The sequence below is a fragment of the Podarcis bocagei genome (assembly GCF_964188305.1).
Source record: "Podarcis bocagei genome assembly, chromosome: 3".
NCBI classification, from domain to species: Eukaryota; Metazoa; Chordata; class Lepidosauria; order Squamata; family Lacertidae; genus Podarcis; species Podarcis bocagei.
Genome location: NC_138127.1, coordinates 28,843,561 through 28,867,220, shown reverse-complemented (window position 1 = coordinate 28,867,220; position 23,660 = coordinate 28,843,561). Strand labels below are relative to the sequence as shown.

The 23,660-nt window shown below is 39.5% G+C and overlaps 1 protein-coding gene across 3 annotated transcripts in view; it reads left to right on the top strand.

Annotated features, from left to right (window-relative positions):
• The window catches only part of RNGTT (RNA guanylyltransferase and 5'-phosphatase), a 124,092-nt gene that overhangs the window by 81,286 nt on the left and 19,146 nt on the right, over positions 1 to 23,660 (top strand). For all 3 annotated transcript variants that reach the window (XM_081186608.1, XM_081186609.1, XM_081186607.1), the window contains one exon: positions 19,776 to 19,876. In XM_081186608.1, coding sequence (XP_081042734.1) covers positions 19,776 to 19,876 — 101 coding nt within the window. The remainder of the gene's footprint in view (positions 1 to 19,775; positions 19,877 to 23,660) is intronic.

Genomic DNA, 23,660 nt, shown 5'->3' with positions numbered 1-23,660 from the left:
GGTTATTTTAGGGTTTCAGTATCTAGGATTTCTTTTAAATACATTAAAACCCACACTTTAAAATGGTGCATTTTCCTAATTTTTCTTTTTAACCAACATCTCATTAAATTAAACTAGCTGTATTATCCAGAAATAAGTGAGTAAATTTCAATATGCCTTCAAATTCTTTGTACTTTTGAGTAGAAAATCTTTCACAGCACTTTTAAATACATTTAAAGGAGTAAAGGAGTAAAGTTCGCTTTAGCCACAAATATTTTATAATACTCTTTAACAGTCTCAGCTAGCTGGAATCCATAATGACCTATTAGTTATTTACATCATACCAAATGAAGCAGGGCAAATTCATCAGTGTGCCACATTGTAAAAGTGCACTTCAGATTGCACCGGTTAATAATCTATTATATGGCTCCAAAAGGTTATGTTTTGTGCTACACCACAGAAGCAATTTCCCCTAAACCACCTCCTAGGGTATAATTGGTGCTCTATGTTTCTTAGTTCTTTATGATTTTTAAGAAAACTATTATGTGAGCTGGCAAGAGATTTTTCAATAATGTTAATTAGAAACTGTGCATGCAAAGCTAAGATTTGGCTTTACTTACCATTATTAGAAGTAGATGTCCTTGCATTATTATTATTTAATATTGATATCACTGTAATACCCACTGCCTGCAATCAGTGTCAATTGATTAATGTCCTATGCAGATATGTATGACCCCTTTATATGAAGAGCTGTTTAAAGAAAAAATGAAGACAGGCAAACACAATATAAATGGGAGGATTTTTTTTATTGGTTGGGAGTAAGGGTACCTTATACATTGCACTGGGATATTATAAATGTTCCCAATACACATACAAATGTGCTACCAGTCAATCTTATACTCAGTTCCTGTGGAGCGGGGACTCCCCTAGAATCTAGGGTCTCACAGTGGTTTTTGTATCAAACCTAAATTGAAGTCCTGCCAATAACTCTTTTCTAAAAATGTATTTTAAAAATAAAGAGAAAACATTCAAGCTTATATTTCTCACCATATACCGTATTTTTCGCCCTATAGGACGCACTTTTTCCTCTCCAAAAATGAAGGGGAAATGTGTGTGCGTCCTATGGGGCGAATGCAGGCTTTCGCTGAAGCCTGGAGAACGAGAGGGGTCGGCGCGCACCGACCCCTCTTGCTCTCCAGGCTTCAGGAGAGCCCCGTCGCCAGCCCCGCAAACTCGGGGGACAGCGGGAGAGGCGCAGCGCGCCTTTCCCGCTGTCCCCCGACTTGGCTAGAAGGCTGGTGGGGGGAGAAGCCTGCTCCTCCCCATCACCAGCCCCGCAAACTCGGGGGACAGCGGGAGAGGCGCAGCGCGCCTTTCCCACTGTCCCCCGACTTGGCTAGAAGGCTGGCGGGGGGGAGAAGCCTGCTCCTACCCGTCGCCAGCCCCGCAAACTCGGGGGACAGCGGGAGAAGGCTGGCGGAGGGCTTTTCCCTCCTCCAGCCCCGCAAGCTCCCAGAGCGATGCCAAAGCTGCCAAAGCCCGAGCTTCCCCAGCCCCGCGCCTGGGGGAAAAAAATAATTTCCCCCCCTTTATTCCCCCCCCCAAATCTAGGTGCGTCCTATGGGCCGGTGCGTCCTATAGGGCGAAAAATACAGTACTGAATATTAGCACCCATGGTACATATTTGTACCATAACTTGAGACATTTTAGACATACAACTTTAGTAGATATTTTCTGCTGTTATAATAACGTTCTCAGTGGTATTGTAAACTTGAACATCATTAGCATTTTTAACATTGTTCAGGAAATAGCATGTCTACAGATGGCATTAGTTTCCCAGAAATGTGCTATTTTATGTTTTGTTGCTGCCATTGATATACTTTTTGAGTTTTCTGTGCTATAGTGCTTCTAGTGATAAGAACATCCCACAATAAAGGAAAGAGGTCAAGTGGAATTGGGGTGCTGGGGAGTTTATCAGAGAATTACAGAATTGTAGAATTGGAAGGGACCAAGGGTCATCTAGTCCAACCCCCTGCAATGCAAGAATCTCAACTAAAGCATGCATGACAGATGGTCATCCAGCCTCTGCTTATAAACCTCCAAGGAAGGAGAGTCCATCACCGTTCAAGGAAGCAAGTTCCACTATCAAACAGCTCTTCCTGTTAGAAAGTTCCTCCTGATGTTTAGTTGGAATCTCCTTTCTTGTAAATTCAAGCCATCGGTTTGAGTCCTACCCTCCAGAGCAGGATCTGAACAGATGTGATTATATTGTAGGACTTGGTTGTAGACAACGGTTTTGTCTTTCTGGGTAGAAGCTAGAAGAAGCAGGTAAACATGGGTCAATGGGTTCCCTATATAAGTTGGTTCGTACTTGTCTATTCTGTAGCAGCACAGTAATTTGCAGAAAGTGAAAATAAAAAAATTCCTTCCAGTAGCACCTTAAAGACCAACTAAGTTGCAGAAAGTGATCTGGTTAAGGCTTTGATTGATGGTGGGTTTCTAAAATGTGCATGGAGCCTCTAGAAGTGCAGGAAGAACCCCACTGGAGAAGTAGTAGATAGGTAGCCGTGTTGGTCTGCCATAGTCAAAATAAAAAAATTCCTTCTAGTAGCACCTTAAAGACCAACTAAGTTAGTTCTTGGTATGAGCTTTCGTGTGCATGCACACTTCTTCAGATACACTGAAACAGAAGTTGCCAGAAGTGTGCATGCACACGAAAGCTCATACCAAGAACTAACTTAGTTGGTCTTTAAGGTGCTACAGGAAGGATTTTTTTTATTTTGCCCACTGGAGAAGATTGCCCTGCAACTTGTGGGCATTATGCACAGAATGGAAGCAGGGGGCAGAGCTAGCTTGTTTATTCCCACACCTCCCCGTCATGTGTTCCCCAAACATGATTAGAGTATACCTAAAGAGTGGCTTACATGTTTGTGCATGAGCACCTAGTTACAGACCAGAATCGATACAGTGCAGTTCGGTTGATTTGTCATGTAAAGCACAAGAGACTTGGCTTTTTAAAACCTGCCATCATTTCAGAACTAAAATATTCATAGACATTTCAGAACATGTTTGGGCAGACTGATCAGGTTGTGAATATTCTGCAAATGAAAGGGAGCTAAACTTGTCATAAATTATTTATAGTAAATCATTAGCCGAGCTCTAATCTTCGTATTGAGCTAGTTCATCTATATGGATTTCTTGTGCAAGCTGCCTTGAGGTTTTATTATTGTTATTTTTATTATTATCGAAGAAGGAAGGATAATAAACATATTGAACAAATGTTCTCTGTAGTTTCAAAAGCCCTGAAAGGTAGGAGTTTATTAAGTTGTGGATGACAACATGCAAGTTTCTAGCAAGTCATCATCCTCGTGATATTTATAACTTTGGAACAATCGCTTTGCTAGATCCATGCGTGTAAAGAAATCGAAATGATGTCCCGCAGCAACCCCAAGTCTCAAAATGTGAATTCTGTCACATGTAGACATTATGTAAACTAAAAATAATTGAGTGGTTGAATGCTGCAAATAAAGATTAGGTTTTTTTTAACCTGGAAGGAAGTTGTTGGTTGCAAAATAATAATTTTGCAGAACTCTGGCTTTCCTGGTCATGGTGACAAGGACAAGAATGCCGGAGATCTCCACCCCACCCACTCACCCACCACCTCAAGCCAACCTCTGAATATCTTATTGAATCATATCTCTGATTTTTGAGATTTTAGCAAGCTTTGTTCATATACTTTCAAGCATACCTTTAAAAGCTATGGCAGCTAGAAACTGGCTTTTAAAAAGTGGAAGAGGGTTTGGGGCTGAGAGTCCCAGGAGTGAATTTTGTGCCCAATGCCATATTCCATACCCCTCTGTAGTATTGCACCACAGAGAGAGCCCTGGTATACTTTATGAGTTAAGCTGAAACATGTACCGAAGCTTTGATACTTTAAGGACCAAGCATAAATAACTTTTGTCAACACCTTGTTTTCTTCACGCTTGTCTTTTATAACAGCTCATCAGCTTCCTCTTGTGTATATTCAACTTCAGACTGAAACTGGCATATTTGAAATTTAATGGATTAAATTTGTATAGTTGTCAGGCACGTTGAATATTGTGAGTAGTTTGAAGAATAAAAAAAAACATGTTATGCTCCGGGACAAGGTCACAGTATGTTCGATGTTGTTGTGGCTAGGTGCTGTTCCAGGGATGATGTTACCATGGAGAGAGCTTTCGTTTCCATGACATTTGCTTGCAAATGTTGATAGGCCTTCAACCTGCAAAGGGTTTTGTCCTCTGACATGCATAGTGGGTGGTGGAATATTTCTTCTCAAACCTTTTTGTGTGTTTTGCACTGCAAAATTAATACAGTGGAATATTACAGAATTCTTCTGACACCTAGGCATTGTACTTTTGTTTTTCCTTTAAAATTAAATTGTACTTTTTGCTTCTTCAGTATTAAGGAAAAAACAACAGGTAGATAGACATGCAACTGAAATCTTTGCTTTATTGCAAAGTTGTGAGTTAGAGAAAAGAAAGCCTTTAAACTGAGTTGCCAGACAATGTTTTGTGAAGTAATCAATAAATTGATGTAAAAGACTATAAAATCTTAATTTTCTCTGTCTTTTTTTAAAACGGCACCTTGAGGTGAAGTAGTTAGGTACATTTATATGGGTGCCACTTTATATGGTAACAGTTTTCCTAGAAAGGTAATTATGACAAATGTGATAGGAATCTGCTGGCAGCTCTTGTAATTCTTATATGTAGAAATTATTCTAATTGCTGTCATAAGTGCATCCTCTATATTGTAAATAATGCTTTCATATTGGTTATTGATGCTGGCACGGAAAGATTTTCTTTCCTCCTTCCTATTAACAGTTTTCTTTCCTCTCTAGAAACAAAAAAGTCGCAAACTTACAATTACGTTGCTTCTTTTCAGCATTTCTGTATTGTAGAAGGAATAGAGAAGAAAAGGACAAGATGATAACATTTCAGATTAGGGATCAGCAACATTAAATTACTGGTTGTTGTTTTTTTAAAAATGTGAATGCAATAATATTACCCCTTTTTGCTTCACCACTACCTTTAGGATTAATTTAATTTAATTTCAGCCATCCCACAGTGTTCATTATCCTTTATTAGGTTATTTGGTCCAATTATTTGAAATGTTCAGTGGGTCCTACAGTTTGTCCCATAATGACTTTTATGAAGGTCCTAATGGTAAGCTTTTCGCTAAAACACAGTATTGTCCTAGAGAGATCATGAAAACTCTTACATCCAAATTTCGCTTGTGAACATCCAAAATATCAGCATCACAAACCAGACATTGTCCTGACCCTGTACACTTGTAGAACTATTGTGGCGTGACTGGTAAACAACTCTAGTAGCTGCTCCTTTCCAATCCCTTCATTTCTTCCAAACCTGTTGATGTTCATGAAGATCCACAATCAGTTTTTTGACATGAACATGTAGCAATTATTGTAGCTCTTCAGGTAGGTTTCCATAACTTCCCCTTTGCATTATATCAAAATAATTCCGTTTGAATACCTATTAGGGTTTTGTCTGGGCAGACATTTTAATAACCCAGAAAAAAAATAGATTAATTGGTGGAAATATAACCATTTTGTTTTTATATATGCTGGAAGCTGCCCAGAGTGGCTGGGGTACAAATAATAAATTATTGTTACTATTAACCTAGATTCAGGTGTAGCAAAAGAAAAGTAAGACTTTTTAACTAAACCAATTTCTTCTGTGTATGAAAACAGATAACAAAGGGGGGGGGGGTTTCCTATCTTATATAGGCATGTAGATCATTTTCAAATAGCTGTTTTGCTCACAGTTTGCTCACAGTGATTGTTAGCAGGGTTTCTGTCAAGTGGTCATTTGAGCATTAACAAAAATGTAAACTTTTACTGTCATGAGTCACGCTGGAGATGCCTTTTTTCTTGGTTTGGAATTACTTCTCAGCCCCTTATGTTTAAAAGCTTCCAGCTGCATTTTAAGTTTTATGTAAGTGTACATTATTAGAACGTCAGTACAGAGGTTGTCCTGGGAAAAGGTAATTACATTTTACAGATCTTGTTAGCATAATTATCCCATATTGCACACTCACTGGAGTCTGACAGGGTTGCTCAGAGCAAGGGGAAGGCAAAAGGAAATTAAACTTGAAAATCATTTGGTATACATCAAAGAGGGAGGGCAGAATAATTTGGAATACAGACAATAGCCAACATTTTAATTCACAGAATAGGCCCATTTTGACCCAGCCATCCACCTTACACAGCAGTTTTAATTCAACTTCACACACAGCAATTGATCTTTTTATAGCATGGCAGGTGCTGATTATTCTGCTACTTGGTAAAAGTTACATTTAAAGCAGCCCTCAGAGGAACACACATTAAAAGGAAAGAAACAGAAGAAAAGCATCCATAGAATGTCTTAGAGAGGTTCTGTAACTGTGGTCTGTGAACTCCATTCAGGTAGTTCATGAAAAGGTTATAGAACACTTTCATCACAGAAGCAGGTACGTCTGGTGCTCTAGAAAGGCAAGACTGTGGTTGTGAAACATAGTATGATCTCATCTTACATTTAACTTGCACAATTTCAACCATACAAGGTTGAAAACAGTCTGGTTAAAATTGCACAAGTTAAATCCAAACAATGAGGAGAGCTCAAAAGCCCTTTTTGTACCAGGTGCGATCAGGATTGACTTTGCTTGCAGGGCAAGGCCTGCTCAGTATGCCAGCTCTGGGCATACAAATCAGCCTTAGGAATCCAGAGCTGATGTGCCGAGAGAGCCTTGCCTAGCAAGCAAAGCAGGAGCTTAAAATCTCTTTTTTGCATCAGGTCCACTTGGGTTACCCAAGGCAAGAAAGAGCTTTTAACCCAGGCATAGGCAAACTTGGCCCTCCAGATGTTTGGGGACTACAACTCCCATGATCCCTAGCTAACAGGCCCAGTGGTCAGGGATGATGGGAATTGTAGTCCCCAAACATCTGGAGGGCCGAGTTTGCCTATGCCTGTTTTAACCTCTCTGTCTTGCTTGCTTGGAGTACTAGGACTTCTCTCCCCCTTTTACTCTCTAGCCACAGGGTGGCTCCAAGAGTTAGTTTATACAGTCATACCTCGGGTTGAAGTAGCTTCGGGTTAAGCATTTTTGGGTTGCGCATTACTTCCGGGTTTCGCCCGCTCATGCATGCACAGACACTCAAAATGACGTCAGGTGCATGCGCGGAAGCGGTGAATCGCAACCCGCGCATGCTGGTTGCATTGGCTTCAGGATGCGGACAGAGCTCCGGAACGGATCCCGTTTGCATCCAGAGGTACCACTGTACATGATTTTCGTATCTGAAACCCACACATAAGAAATGATTCTACTGTATAAGTAAGGCATGTGCTTTGAATCATAAAACAAAAATCATTAAGTGATCTACGAAGACCCCCAGCCATTCTCAAATGATCCGTGATGTGTGGGAAGAGGGAAGCTTGAGAACTGCTTTGTTAGATTTTTGTTGTCATAGAGGTAGACCTTGAGATGGAATCATGAAACAGCTGGTTTGAGCTTCAGTTCTCTTTGTCAGATGCTGCTGGACAATTTAATCTGGTATGCTGAATATAAAGCTTTATTTGAGGCCTTTGCTCAGTCAGCTCTCCTGCCCTCAGCTGCTCCATATCTTATTTCTTAAACAATTCTACCAATTCTCTTTTTTTGGTCCTTTACCCCAAAGCTTCCTCCTGTGTATTATGTCCCCCATTCCTTTTTTTAAAAAAAACAAGCCTTTACTGCAAAGCCATTGAAATGAAACTTAATTACATCGAACTGCATTTCCTCTCATCCTTCCCTTATTACCCTTCCCCTCACACCTTTTTCTGTCTTCACTTCACTTTAAAATTTAGACTGCAAACCCTTAAATAGCAGTGATATTTTTGTTGTTGCTTGTATTACCCTAAAATTGTGTGAATGGCACTAAACGAAGATGAGCTTTTTTTGATCTGAGGCTCCAATCACTGAACTATAGTAGATAGTAGATAGATCCCCCCAGTTTATAGAGAAATATTGCTGCCGTATCTTCCTGAATGTAATGATTTATCAGTGTAAGTGAGATGTTACATGTGTTCCCCTCTATATTAACTCTTTGCCTGTTGAAGACCAATTTATTCCTGTGGAATTAACCAAGGTTAAATTTATCTTTTGCAATTTTAATCTAGAACTCAGCATATGAATTTAATGTAATTAAAACTCATCATTGCATAATTATACACCAGAATATGCTTTTTGAAAGGATGATTTTGTTTCCGCTGTGAGATTATTTGAATTTAAGTTGTACAGTGCTTTAACAATATGAAGCTATCAGGGGACAAGGTCCTCTGGTGATTAAAACAGCTTGTCCCTTGTTTTCTGCAAATCTAACCGTAATTTGGGCTCTTCGTAAGAGAGCAGCACACAGAGCTTAATTATCATTGTTTACGTAGGTCTTGTTTTTATTAATATATTTATAATATATAAATAAGGTAGTCCTGTAAAGAGTCTGATGCTTTTGTACTCAAATTAGGAATGGACTGCAGTGACTAAAAGACGATCTTATTACTTGAGTAAAAGTAATTAAAGGTGGGGAGCCTTTTATTCTTTACCTGAAGGTGATGTCTTGCCATTTTTGTCTGTGGCATCACTCTGCCAGTACTATACAGTGTTAGACTACTGACTAACTAAAGAAGATTGGCACAAGGATGACATACATTGAGGAGGAAAGCCAGATGATTCAAATGAGTATTTTGGAGGACCTGCAACCAATCCATCACTTAATTCTCCTTTCCATAAATTGTTGTTCAAAGTGGAGGTGCAGAAGGAATGGTAGATATAATAACACCTCCTGTGATTTGGGTGAGAATAGTGCAACCAAAAGGACAAAGTATACAGATTTAATAGCTTGCCCTTTTCTGAACCAGGGACACATGCTGGAAATACAGTGGTTTCTAATTGGTGGGCTGTGGCTCTGATCTCTGCATCAAAGCAATTGTCAGTTGAGTCGTTTTGTAGTTTGTATGCTTTCAGATCACTTGAGATGGTCCTAGAGCGGTTTTGTGTTTAATGGGGCTGGAATGACGAATTTGTATTTCATGACTGCACTCAGATGCTGCTGTTGAAACACATACATGGTTAGAGTTTTAATACAGTAAAGAAGTAAAATATCAGTCAAATGATACTGGCTTGAAAAAGTCACTTTTAAGGCAAAGTGGGAAACCAATGCACAGAGCCATTTTCTTAACTACAGATAGGTAGCCGTGTTGGTCTGCCATAGTCAAAATAAAAAAAATCCTTCCTGTAGCACCTTAAAGACCAACTAAGTTAGTTCTTGGTATAAGCTTTCGTGTGCATGCACACTTCTGGCAACTTCTGTTTCAGTGTATCTGAAGAAGTGTGCATGCACACGAAAGCTTATACCAAGAACTAACTTAGTTGGTCTTTAAGGTGCTACAGGAAGGATTTTTTTTATTTTGACCATTTTCTTAAGGCTTTCTTAATGCTGAAGGTGGTGAACCTGAAAATACTTATTACTCATTTTTACAATGAGATAAAGTGGCAGCATTCATAGCTGTAGCTATACAACCGAGCACACAGTCAGCCATGCAGGATAGTCTACAGCTACTGCCAGAGCCCTGCATATGTGTGCAGGCTCATATTTCAGAAAGGTAAAGAATATGTCGATGACTGAATTCACACTCGGTGGTGGCAGCAGATCATGGTTTTAGCTCCTAGGGGTCAGGGTGTTATGTACTTTAACCAACTCTATAACCGAAACATAACTTCTTAACTCTATCTCCCCACCTCATCTATTGCAATTAATGACCAAATTGGGAAGCATTGCACAGGAATGTAGGATCTTAACCTTATTCATAACTCAGGGAAAGAGTGCTTGGCAAACTGGCAAATCAAATTAGAATGGAGTTTAATTACTCAGTTTTTAATGATACTAACACATTTACCCTACCTGCTGGTTATTTCATTTATCTCAAAGCAGCAGGACTATCAGACTAGCCATTGGAATTAAGGTGGCACTCATCTTGTTTTCTAGCCTTTCTCTTACAGTTTCTTCCGGTTCCTACTGCCATTTGTCTTAATGATCATATGGGATAGAGGACCACTGGCTAAACCATGAAGCTTAAGAAAATGAACACTGATAATTTTTGTAGCTGCTTTAAGTCTGAAGGTTTTCAGCTGTGAACTCTCCTTTATATATACTTATATAATTTTATTTGTTTAATTGAAATAAACAAAAGAAACATTCTTCATCATCCATTAATACAAAAATATAAAACAAATCAACCAAAAGAAAGAAATTTTTTTATCTAACATAATAGAATAAAGAATATCTTCTTACTTTACGTACAACTTCCCATCCACCCCATATTTCACATATTCCTTATTAACTTATTGCCAAAACTTGTCAGATTGTTATCAAAGCCAAAAGTATAAATAAATAGTTAATTATCTGTGGTCTCGATTCTTACTACCAACTAGTACAGATGTTATTCGAATGCTACAACAGAGTTTAGACTGCGACAATTAAACAAAAAACCAAAAAAACCCTCTCCTATCATATCAAATAAATAATGGGATTAATTATAATATTTAAATGAAGGTAGCTATGGAGAAAAATTTGTCATGTTTTTGTCATGCTCAGTGGAATATCAAGAAAAGCTATTAGTAGGCTTTTGAAATGAGATGTTTAATGAGGCCTGAGCTCTGAGTTTAAATTATGGCACGTAAGAAGCAGACATTTAACCGCTGTAATTACAAATATAATGTACAATAAAAATGTGTTGATCACATGCTTTTTGCCTGAAGACTAAGGAACAATTGAAATATCTCAAAGTATTGACAAGTCTAGTATATACGTGAATAGTGCACTCAGTTCTCTGTGTGTCTCTACTTCTTACGTAGCCGGTCAGCGCCATCAACACAGAGGAGGCTGATATCAGCAGGTTGGGGAGGGGACAGAAGATATTTAGACACATAACCTTGAAGGTAGTGGCGGGGAGCCCAAAAAAGCTTATGGAGGACTAGGTGGGCTCAAGGGGCATGGAATGCTGACTGACCATTGCAGGCACTGTAATGGAGTGGTTGGAAGTCTGAACAGAAGCACTGTAGACGACAATATTTCGTTGCAAGTCCAAGCTGTAATAGCTACTGTAATTTTCTAAATATTATTTGCTTGCCATTGTTGTTTGGAGTCCCTGCAAACCCAATAAAACCTTTTACATAAAGGTGCATAATCCTCTCTAACTGATGAAATTCAGTCATGTTTTGTGCAATTACTGGAACAATAGACATTATTTTAAAATCAGACATGTTCATTTTTCTCTGTCTGACATTCTAAACGGTACAGACTCGATCGACCGTGTGGATTACAATGCGTAAGTCTCTAGACCAGGCATGGCCAAACTTGGCTCTCCAGCTGTTTTTGAACTACAGTTCCCATCATCCCTGACCACTGGTCCTGTTAGCTAGGGATGATGGAAGTTGTAGTCCAAAAACAGCTGGAGGGCCGAGTTTGGCCACGCCTGCTCTAGACCCACTAGCTTCCCTATATGCCACAAGCAGAAGCATTTTTTCACAGAGAGATACATTAAAATGTGTCACTTCACTCTCTGTGACACATAGTAAACTTCCTAAAAGATCCCAGTAAATAATGCGTACCTCCTTCCTTCATATGAGGAAGAGAGATGCAAAATGCACATTCATATATTTGTGATCCCTTTCATTAAGAACTACAAAACTAAATTGAAATTTTTTAGACCTTGTATCTCTGAAATGTATATATATAAAATTGTGTGACCCTGATCTTTGAGCAGTGTAAGAGATTTCAGGGGGTGCCACTACATATGTAATTTTTCATTTTCTTACACTGAAGATCACTTCAGATCCTTGTATCTTCATGCTATATGATTTTATTTATACACATATAAAGGCTTAGCATAGGATGGAAGGTCTTTGGCTTTAACATTCTAACAGATCTTGCTCCCCATTAATTTTATAGGACCCCACTTCCAAGCCATAGCTTTGGATTCAGCTCAGAAAGCATGTCAAGGTGTCTCTTCCCTGCCCAGTTCAGAATTTCTTGCTGCTTTGTACAGCTTCAACACTCTGAATGGTATAACCACCAGCTAGGGAAAGGCCTCCCTCCCTCAACCCACTTTCTTGAAAGAGCTCCAGCTCTTTAATTTCTATGGTCACACAAGTCCAGTTCCTTAGCTATGCAAAAAGATACTTAACAGACATGACTAGAGCCATTAACTTAACAACAGTCTAAAAAATGTTTAGGGGTACTCTCATTTTCCTACTCATATTGAAATACTGCCCCTCAGTGAGGCCAAACTTAGATTCACAAAATGTTTAGGAGTATTCGTACCCCTGCGTCCCCCCAGAAAAAAGCACTGCTTAACAAAGAGACTGTTTCAACAGCTTTAGCATTATCTTTTTCTACAGAATCCCATCTCACATATATAATCACAGGCTTGTGGAGAGATCCCAAAGATAGCCTCCAGATTAACCCTCCTAACCTGTAATGTGCTGGTGTGTCTGTGCGGCCAGAGAAGTGTGCATGCACACGGAAGCTTATTCCAGAACAAACTTAGTTGCTCTATAAGGTGCTACTAGACATTTATTATTATTATTATTATTTTATTTCGACTGCGTCAGACCAACACGGCTACCTACCAGAAGCCAGAGGGAAAGGTACGGGAGAGCAATAGAAATTATTGACTTGACCGTTTCATTTTAAGATAAGCACCTGGATGTTGTTCTTTCAGTTATATTCTAAATGAATGTTTTAAAAAGATAAAGGTAAAGGACCCCTGACAGTTAAGTCCAGTCACAGAGGACTCTGGGGTTGCAGTACTCATCTCGCTTTACAGGCCGAGGGAGCCGGTGTTTGTCTGCAGACGGTTTTTCCGGGTCATGTGGCCAGTCTGACTAAGCCGCTTCTGGCGAACCAGAGCAGCGCACAGAAATGCCATTTACCTTCCTGCCGGAGTGGTACCTATTAATCTACTTGCACTTTTTGGCATGCTTTCGAACTGATAGTTTGGCAGGAGCTGGGACGAGCAACGGGAGCTCACCCCATCACGGGGATTCGAACCACCGACCTCCAAGGTCATCAGAGATAATTTACAGTGCAAGCCTGTGTGTGTCTATTTGGAAGCAAGTCTTACTGGGTTCAGTAGGACTTATTACTACATAAGTGTGTGGAAGATGGCAGTCCCTTGCAAAGTAACATTACCCTGCACCACCATTTAACTATGTTTCTTGCAATCAAAACAAGCAAGGAAGGGAAATAAACCATAGTCTCCTATGCTAAATTTGCAGGTTGTGATGATCCAAGTGCATAAGTGTGGGGACTTACTTCACCCTGTGTTTAGAAGCATGGAGTTAGGGAATGGATGGGATGCATAGCAGTAGGCAGCACTATTGTTAAATTGTGAGAATTTCTTTCATTTGTGGTATCTGCAGCTGAATGCCTAAGTACATTTAATGTAGATGGAGATAATTCTGGGGATCTTCACCCTCCAGAGGCTGTTTGCCAAAGGGACTTGACCAAGTGAGACTAATGAATGGAAGGTTTGGCTTTTGTCTTTCTGGAAGGTTGGGCAAATTAGGTAATCATGGTAATGGCTCAGCCTTTGAGAGGAAGTAATTTATCTTGTGTGTGATTTCCCTCTCTCCTCTCATGGACAGTTAAGGGTAAGGACAATGGCAATCCAAGGCAGATTGCTACTGATTAAGACTAGCTGTCATAAGTGTAGGTGTATGGGCAAATTTTTGTTTAGATAATAAAGCAGAGGAAATGCTTGTCCAAAACATTTTTCAGCCTAAATGATTTGATTAGTCTCCTGGATTTCCAAATCCCAGGAGTGCTATTCTAGTTGTGGAATTCTTCTTCCAATCTAAAAAAATATTTCCAGAGGTATAAAGCTTTAATATGCTTTATCTTAGATGGAGATATATGGAAACGCATTGCAGAAGTCAGCAGGGTTCTAACATCATTGGAGGTAAGTGGTTACCACCAAATCAATACCTCTTTGGGCCTTTATTTGGAAGAAGAAGAAAGTGTGGGGCCCATATTTGGCTGGTTTCTTTTCCCCAGACTTCTAGAACCAAAGCTAAAGCTAGTTTTAAGGCTGGCCTTGATTGCTGGTGCAATGGAGAGTTCTCAGTTGAAGAAAACATCATTTAACATGTTGTTTTTCCATCATAATAACTCTGTTTATGTAATAAAACTTTGGCTATTTTAGGATAAATTCCAGGGAAGCTGGTGATGAGGAAAAGTAAACACGCAATTTTCTTTAGAAGCCTTGGGTCAAGGGAATGATCCACAAAGGATCTGATCTAAAATTTTGGGGCAAAAAGCTTATATTAAGGTAAAACTAAAGCAGAAGAGGATCTCTAGGGAAGGATCCCCAGCAATCTCATAGGCACTGGGCCTTTTGGCAGCAGACATTGTTTGTGCTCTCTTGATAAAGCCTGTAGTCATTCATGAGCTGTCAATGTGGCGATCTCCGGGTGTGGTTGGGTGACAACGCCCATCACCCCCTGTCCAAATGGTTATTGGTCAGGGATTATGGGCACAGTAGTCCCAAGAACCTTCTGGAGGACACTATGCTGGCTGACCCTGCCATAGCATATTGTAGGGCTTCCAACACAATTTTACCTTCACCAGGGATACTTTTATATCAGTAACATTCACATTGATGTGTAGTGTGTGAGATTTTTTTTTTTAAGCAGGACATTGATATCATAGACATGGATAAGCCAAAAAAGAACCTGCAGGTAGCTATGAGACTGACATGAAGTTATGTCTGGCAGTGCAGTTGCTAGCATTGGAAAAGTATATAGGAGGATTGGGGAACTGAAATGGTGTGGATGGCTTTTTAACAGTAAATTTTAGGTATGGAGGGAAAGTGTGATTCCGTCCCCTAGGAAATAGCAGTCTCAGGGTCCCAGACTGGGATAAGTAGAGGGGCTTTAACCCTTACTTTATTGTGGTCCCAATCTAAAAACCCCTACCCACCTACTAATTACCTTAGGGGAAAGTGCCCATTCCTCCATTCTAACAATTTGCATGAATGGCCATTTAAAAATAATTTAAAACAACGTGAATGGTGTCTAGTTTGGCCCTAAGATAGGCAGGTACGGATTGAGCTGCAAACACCTATCCCTTCATAGCAGAGGTGAAGTCTTGTCTTCATTAGCCATGATTATTTCCGGTCGGATGTGCTTACTCTGACTTAAAATGTGAACATTTTAAAGATTGGCATTGTCTGGACAACAGTTTTCAGGTACTGCTATGTCCACAATAATATAGTTTTTAGAATTTAAAACATAACATTTAATTATTAGCAATTATGAAGGGGGAATGGAGAGACTGCAGTTCTTGGCAGAAATTGTGTCATTGAAGAGTCTTTTATCTAAAAATGTCAGAATGAATCTTCATATCCTATAATGTATTTTATCACTCAGGTATCAGCTTTGGGTGGTTTTGTTTGTTTTAAAAGCAAATGGGCCTGTTAAATTAGTGGTTTCAAACTTTGCTTTGAGGAATCCTAGGGGTTCTTGGAAACTTATTAAGAGCTCCTCAGCAGAAAGCTCAAGAAAGTGGAAGACAGCTTATCCATCACTTGTAATGCAGAACCACAAAGAAGCAATAAGTGAATTTTCATTCAGGAATAGCATACCCTGGCAGCCTTACCCAGAGTTCTGTATAAGCTCCTATAAAATGCCCCAGAATTCTTCCACTGAGGTAGCATACCTCCAATATAAGAACTTTCACTCTCTCCTAGTCAAGTTGAACACTTCTTTTTTTTTATCTGAAATCCTGCATGGACTATATAAGTTGAATAACTGTGTTTAATTTTTAAGGTTAGAAATCTCAGGCATACAAGTTAACTAATGTAATGTTACAGTAATAATGTTCAAGCAACAGTTTTAATTACTTGATGTCATGTTGCATGTAAAATCTCCTAACAGCTGTTTAAATAGGACTCAGAGGAATATGGTAGTTCAGGTGGCAAAAATGCAGACTTAACTACTGCATGTAAATGAGTTTGGGTAGGCTTTTGCCAGAAAATTGGGTAGTGCCTGTTAGGATACATTCTTAATAATGACTTTGAATATTGTGACTGGCAATATTTGTTGTTGCTGCTGTTTAGTCATGTCCGACTCTTCGTGACTCCATGGTGCCTCCCACAGTTTGGTCAAACTTAAGTTGGTAGCTTCGAGAATACTGTCCAACCATCTTGTCCTCTGTCGTCCCCTTCTTGTGCCCTTAATCTTTACCAACATCAGGGTAAGTCTTCTCTTTTCATGAGGTGGCCAAAGTATTGGAACCTCAGCTTCAGGATCTGTCCTTCCAGTGAGCACTCAGGGCTGATTTCCTTCAGAATGGATAGGTTTGATCTTCTTGCAGTCCATGGGGCTCTCAAGAGTCTCCTCCAGCACTATAATTCAAAACCATCAATTCTTCAGTGATCAGCCTTCTTTATGGTCCAGCTCTCACTTCCATACATCACTACTGGGAAAACCATAGCTTTAAATATACGGACCTTTGTTGGTGGCAGTATTTAGTAGATGGAAATAAAGGACTATGCTTAAACAAGTTAAATTCAGGAAGAAGAAAGACTGTTGGAGTCCGGTGAAGAACATTACAATGTGTTGGCTGTTAGTTTGCTGGGGGAACAAATGACTGCGTCAGATACATATTTTGGAAAGTTGGTTGTCTCTCCGTCTCTTCTCTATGCATTTGGACACCTAGTAAGATATCACAGCCAAATTTACATGGTGGTTCTGAGATCAAGGAACAGGTTTGTCTATGTTTGGTTATGTTTGGCACCATTTTGAATCAAGATGATGGACTGAACCTTTCACAGCAACACTGACTTTAACCTCTGATTTCAAAACTGCACTATGTTTTTTGTTTCCTAGAATTCCCAAACAACACCAGTCACTTTTTGTTAGTTGGCTAGAGAGACCAGTAGGAAAGAAATGACACTCTCTCTGCTTTTCCATAAAGTCATACATTGTATCGTACTAGGTTGTAGCTAGTGGTGACCCTCCACTAACATAAGGTACTATGATTCAAGAGAGACTTATGTCAGTTAGATGGGGAGGGAAGTGACTGTTGTAGATCCAGCAGACCCCTGCACCACCTTCTGTGCTGTTCCAAAGGACCCCCCAACTCTGGTGCAGACCGGGGTGCGTGGAATTGCCAAAGTAGCCTCATTGTCTGTCCTGCTGATTGAAGCTTCCACTGCATTGAAGAGCCTTCCATCTGTGGAAGGACATAATTGGATATAACACATGTTAGTAAACTCTGCATAATTGTCGAACATCTTGGCTGGAGGTGGGGCATGTTGCAGCAGGCTAAAGCACTGATGTACTGAGGGCTATAAAGAATTGGGAGCGTGAGCATGTTCCATGCATAGCATACTATATTAACCTGTTAATTGATTGTTTTTTTAATGCAAAAGTGGCAGGGAGGTTCATAGGCTTTTTCCCAATGCAAGAAAAACCTGTGGCTATTTCAGCCACTCACCAAGAACATGCCCATAATGACAGCTGCAGTCAAATCTCTATAAACGTGCTCTGCCAAATACTGCTTCAAGATTCTACCTACAGATTTCCATATTTTGTACGGAGAGGAAGTATAAGTAGCAGCTTGCATAACATTTACTTTGAGAGCCATGCAGACCTTGAGATTGCAGCCAATGGGATTTGCTTATGAAAACTCTGGTTCACTTCCTTAGTTTCTTCTGTTGCGTGGGAGAAATGAGTCTGAATATGATGAGAGAGGAAGATAAGTTTCTTTATCTGTTTCCCACTTCTATAATCATGCAATCATGATATATCATGATTTCCCCTCGCCCAATTCCAGCCATCTTTTTTCTAAATAAATTTTTCGTTGTAAGGTAGACATTCGTTTGAGTTCCTTGTTTTTCATACCTTTTCCAGATACTCTTTTTTAGATGGGGCATAAAGCTTGATACATAAAAAGTAAAGAAATTGAGTAACTGAAACCACTTCATTAACCTTCTTCACATAACTAGCTCACAGTTAAACTAGGAAGCTCACTTCTATAAGATGACATAATGACCACCAAGTTGGATGGCTTTAAAATGGTTTTAGACAAATTTATTATTGTTATTATTATTTATTGAATATATATACCACCCTATACCCACTGGTCTCAGGGCAGTTCACAGAACAAAATCAAAATATAAAACCACAAAATATAAACAACCTAATAACCCCCCTAAAACCCACATTTTAAAAGGGCATAGGGTGTCAATCAAATCAGCTAAAGACCTAGTTACAAAGGAACCTTTTTGCCTGGCACCTAAAGGTATATAATGAAGGCGCCAGATGAACTTCCCTGGGGAGAGCATTCCACATACAGGGAGCCACTGCAGAGAAGGCCCATTCTCGTGTTGCTACCCTCTAGACCTCTAGGAGAAGGCAGACAAAGAAGGGCCTCAGATGATGGTCTGAAGGTCCAGGTAGGTTCATATGGAAAGAGGTGGTCCTTGAGGTATTGCAGTCCTGAGCTATTTAAGCACTTTGAATTGGGTTTGAATTTATGGAGAATGGCTATCAGTGGCTGCTAGTGATGGTAGCTGTGGACAACTCCAGGACTGGAGGCAATATGTCACTGAATACCAGTTGCTGGGGAGCACAAATGAGGAAGAGTATTGTTGTGCATATTTCCTGCTTTGAGGATTCCCATATGCATATAGATTGCCACTAGGAGAACAGGATTCTGGGCTAGGTAGACCTTTTGTCTGCTTTAGCAGGGCTCTTTTTGTGTTCACATGTGGCTCTTCCAAGAGTATTCTGTTCCATTAACCTACATTTTGGTGTGTTTGGTTATAGGTGTATTCATGTTCCCATGCAGGAAGGTGGTGGTTGTTGTCAAAACTGCTGTGGGTGTTACTGAGGAAGCTGTTGCTAGAGCCAGAGCTGTTGAAACACTGACTTGTGGCTTCCTACAGTAATTCACATTGTGTCCTATGAAATCGTAATTGAGTTTTAACTTTATGCATACACTGCTTAGTATTCCAGTCACTGCTTAGTATTCCAGTCACTTTCATGACTCCTCCCTGAAACGGCAAAAATGCTTGCAAAATTATTCTCCCCACCCAATTTCAGCTTGCCTTATGACATGAATGTTTTTTTTCTAGACTTGGTTGAATTTCAAACTTCCATCCCTATTTTGACACACTTCTGCAAGAGTTTGAAATAATCACAATGTTATGAAAGCTGATTCTTATCTTTAGAAGATATAATTTGTGTGTTTTATTATCCTGTTACCTTTCTGAATTGCATATTGTGTTACATTTATAACAAACCAGCTTTGGGATAAAGGTACAAACATCCATCGTTAGCCATACCAGGTTTGCTTAGTAACTTAATGGGTTTGGCAAAGCGAGGGCAACTCAGCCATTTCATTAATTCATTTAGTACATCTGACCGTTTGGACCACATGACAACTGTGTGCACTGATCCCCAAATATCCCCCTTAGCAGATTAAGAAGAATCATAGGGGCAACATATATTTTACAGAAGAGGCTTGTAAAATCCCATATAGCATGGTGCCATCTTCTAGTAGGTCTGATTACTTCCTGCTTCATGTTAAAGCACCAGTCATGAATTTTGGGATGTTACAGTACAGACATGGCCATTCTGAAATATCTGACAAGCTATCAAATGCTGGCTTAAAAACAAAACAACGTTCCTTTAATTTTTATTCTTTTTTTTTTAAGAAATACAAGCCGGGACGATGTGATGACATTTTGAAATGGAAGCCACCCAGTCTGAATTCGGTGGATTTTCGTCTAAAAATAACAAGAGTTGGTGGAGAAGGGTATGTAAGCTCTTCCCATTCATCTTATTTTTAGCCTCATTTTTATATATAAGTGGACTGTGTACTATTAGGTGTGTTGCAGACAAGTGGGCTGCGGATGAGGAAGCTGGGTGAGACCAGAGTTATTTCAAGATTCCTCTTTAGCCATTCTTCAGACTCTTTGTAGGTTCCAAATAATTTCTAGCCTTGAGGAAGCATATGCTTAATTCCAAGCAGCAATTCAATTTTATGTGTTGCTGTAGCAGTCCCCCACCCCATCCGCAAGTTTTCTCTTACAAAGCTTTCCCTTGTGCCAGGTTAACAGACCCAAATTTAGAAAGCAACTTTTGAGTAGCTGCATCATCAATGCCAGCAAATACAGCAAGGCTCACAAAGGGAAAGCTACCACAGCTCTTACACTGGAAAAAACCAAGCCTATCTGGAGGATAAAGGTAAAGGGACCCCTGACCATTAGGTCCAGTCATGACTGACTCTGGGGTTGCGGTGCTCATCTCGCTTTATTGGCCGAGGGAGCCGGCGTACAGCTTCCGGGTCATGAGGCCGGCATGACTAAGCCGCTTCTGGCGAACCAGAGCAGCGCACGGAAACGCCATTTACCTTCCCGCCGGAGCGGTACCTATTTATCTACTTGCACTTTGAGGTGCTTTCGAACTGCTAGGTTGGCAGGAGCAGGGACCAAGCAACGGGAGCTCACCCCGCCGCGGGGATTTGAACCGCCGACCTTCTGATCGGCAAGTCCTAGGCTCTGTGGTTTAACCCACGACAGCTTAAAGAGGAGGTAGAGGCACACTCAGCAAACACAGAAGCTTGCAGAGAAAAGGGGAAAGTCACAAACTTTGCCCTGCCCGCTTTTGTCATGCCACAAGGTCAGCCACAAGGGAGTGTGACCCCCAGGTTGAAAAAGGTTCCTCACTTCTTCTTCAGGATGAGGGTAGAAAGGCAATCATGGAATAGTGATTTATTTATTTAGTTCTGATATTGCATTAGGCTCTGTGGATTTCTTTTCAAGCCCTGCCAGTGGCTTTAAGTTGGACTTCCCAAGGCACAAGGAAGGATTGGGAAAGGGTGGATAGATGCACTCGGCTTCAATGGATGGGCACAAAGAAGCATTCTGTAATAATTATGGGAAGGTGCTTTGAAAGTGTGAGTGGAGGGGCTCATCATTTTAACATTTGATATGCTAGAGCAGCAAAGAATCTGCTCATTCTGTTCTAGAGCTATGCAAAAAATGCTCTTATTTAATAAACTTTTGGGGGAGGTCGTGTATAGGGATCACAGATTCTTAAGTTTGCTAAAATTGCAATATCCCGAGTAGCTTTTTTTGCTTGTCTTAAAATTAGAAAAGTTGTATTCTGGTCTGCCAAAATCAGGTGTGTACCTTGACGTGATGAAAAGGCAGAGTTATGTGGTAGATATTTCATTCAAATTAGGGAAAGGAAGAAAGAAACTGTCAGTTTCTTTAAAATAATGGCAGTGGTAGGAATAAGCTAGCCTAATAACTGCAAGTTTGTCATAGAAGGATACAGATGATCTTGCATAGTGGTTCTTATGAGTGTTAAAAATCATATGCTTGTCTTTATTAGAGCTAAACTACATATGTGTATGTAATATAGGAACTGGAATAACTTTACTTTTTAATGTGAATGTTTAACGTTGTAACCAGCTAGTTTTAATTATTTGAAACAATTTTCTTTTACAAAACTTATCAAACAGTAATTGTTGATAAATAATCATTTATTGCTGCAGAATTTCTGCTTCTGTTCAAGCACTGCAAACCTTTATATTTTGCAAAATATTACAGAATTATCAGGAACCAGTTTTCCCACGATAAAGGCATAATAATATGGTTCTGTGCCTACACATAGTAGTGTTTGGAACTCAACTCCGGGATCTGGCATCTAAGGCTCCAATTGTGGACTTCTCACTCAAAGAAGAAAAACAACTTCTTCCTTGCAAGTGATGATCTTTGAGTGGTCATTCCGTGCAGTCTTACATCATGTAGGAACTGAGCAGAAAGGTTCATGTCGTCTGTCTCTTGAGGCATGTATAAAAGGAGAACTCTCTCCCCTCAAGAGAAGGGCAGAAGTACTACCTCATAGATGACTACTGAACTTGCATCAGTAAACAACCTGTTAGCATTTTTGTTCACTACTGCAATGTATAATCAAGCAGAAGAGACAGTGAAGACTGCAACCAAATCAGTCTTGAGTATGTGGAATTTCCAGACATACTGGAAAAATGTTGGATAGTTTTGGGAGAATGATTCTCCCCCCCACCCCCTAGTATGGAAGGTATGCTTCACTTTCTTAGATGGAGGTGCCAACAATTTAAGTATCTTTAACATTTTTTTAAAGTGCCTTTCCTTTATTCTAACTCAGATGGGGAAAAGGTTTATTTTATACTTAGCAATTAGGATTTTAACATCTGATGCCAATTGGGCTTATAAAAACACATTTTTCTTTCTTATCTTATAGTTTTAAACAAGTTCCTACAAAGTATCAGATTTAGTTATAGCCTGTACATTTATGAAAGTGCATGTTTTTAGTGACTAGCCACTCAATAACACTTTTTTTCTTTTTCATTGTCCTTTTAAAGAAAACAACTTTTTGTTAATGTAGAGGTGTGGGCTGTGCTGTGGATTTAAATGGGTTTCCATCTGTATTGCTCATGCTATAATTTAACGATTCAGTGATAGATAGATTATAGATCAAATAGAATAAAAATGTACATTTTCACAATGGATTAGGGTATGACTTTTTACTGCCTGTGTATTTTAATGCTTATTTTCTAAATGCATTATTTCATTAATTGAGCTGAGTTTGCCATTTCCCAAAGTTTTTTCTTTTTTTTGGCATGCCAACATTATTAATACACAGGCCACAAATTACTGCTTTTATAGCATCCCAGAGCAGAGCAAATGACCTGGTTGGACCAGCATTTAGCTGGAAAGGGGAATTAATGCCATCTTGGAGTCTTTCTGCAATGAGGAATGTAAATTGTTTTGCTCCAGTGGTGTGAAACAAATTGGAATGCACAATACTGTGAATACCCTAAAGGCTGATTACTTATGATACTCACTGATAATATTGAGAAGGGAATCTTAATTGGCCAAGTGAAATATGAATTATTATCTCATTGACCAGTTTTTAAGCAAAAAATAAAGATGGAAAATGTTTATTATCATCCAGTGTGAGTTAGATCTTTGGGGTGATGTCTGAGGTAGACAAGGCAATTTCTTTGTAGTACGGTTTGATCATGAATAATTTAAATTAAGTAGAAATCCTCAATCAAGTGCAATGAGGTCATTATGGTACCAAACTGAACAATCAGTTATCAGGCACCATCTGATAGGTGCATTTTATTTGTTTACACACGTTTGGAGAAATTATTTTACATGCATCTCACAGTGTAATTCTGTACTTGTCTACTTGGAAAGAGATTCATTGAGTTCAGTGGGCCTTTCTTCCTGGTTAGTGAATGTAGGATTTCAGTTTTAATTGTTCACTTTGGTTCCTTACCTAATTGAAAGCATAATGGTTAAGCATAGTAAACTTAGAAGTATATTTGTTGTAATGCGAATATAGCAGTTTATTCCATATTTTTCCAACTGAATTGAAAGAGATAGGTTTCCTAGATGCTTTAAGCACCCCTAAATTCAAAGTGATCATCCTTGTCATTGCATGTGCAACAAAATAAGTTTATAAAAAGCTGCTTAGTCCAAGTTTTGAAAACTCAAGTAAGCCTTATTAATACAGGAAATGGGAAGGGGGTGTCACAATCCTAT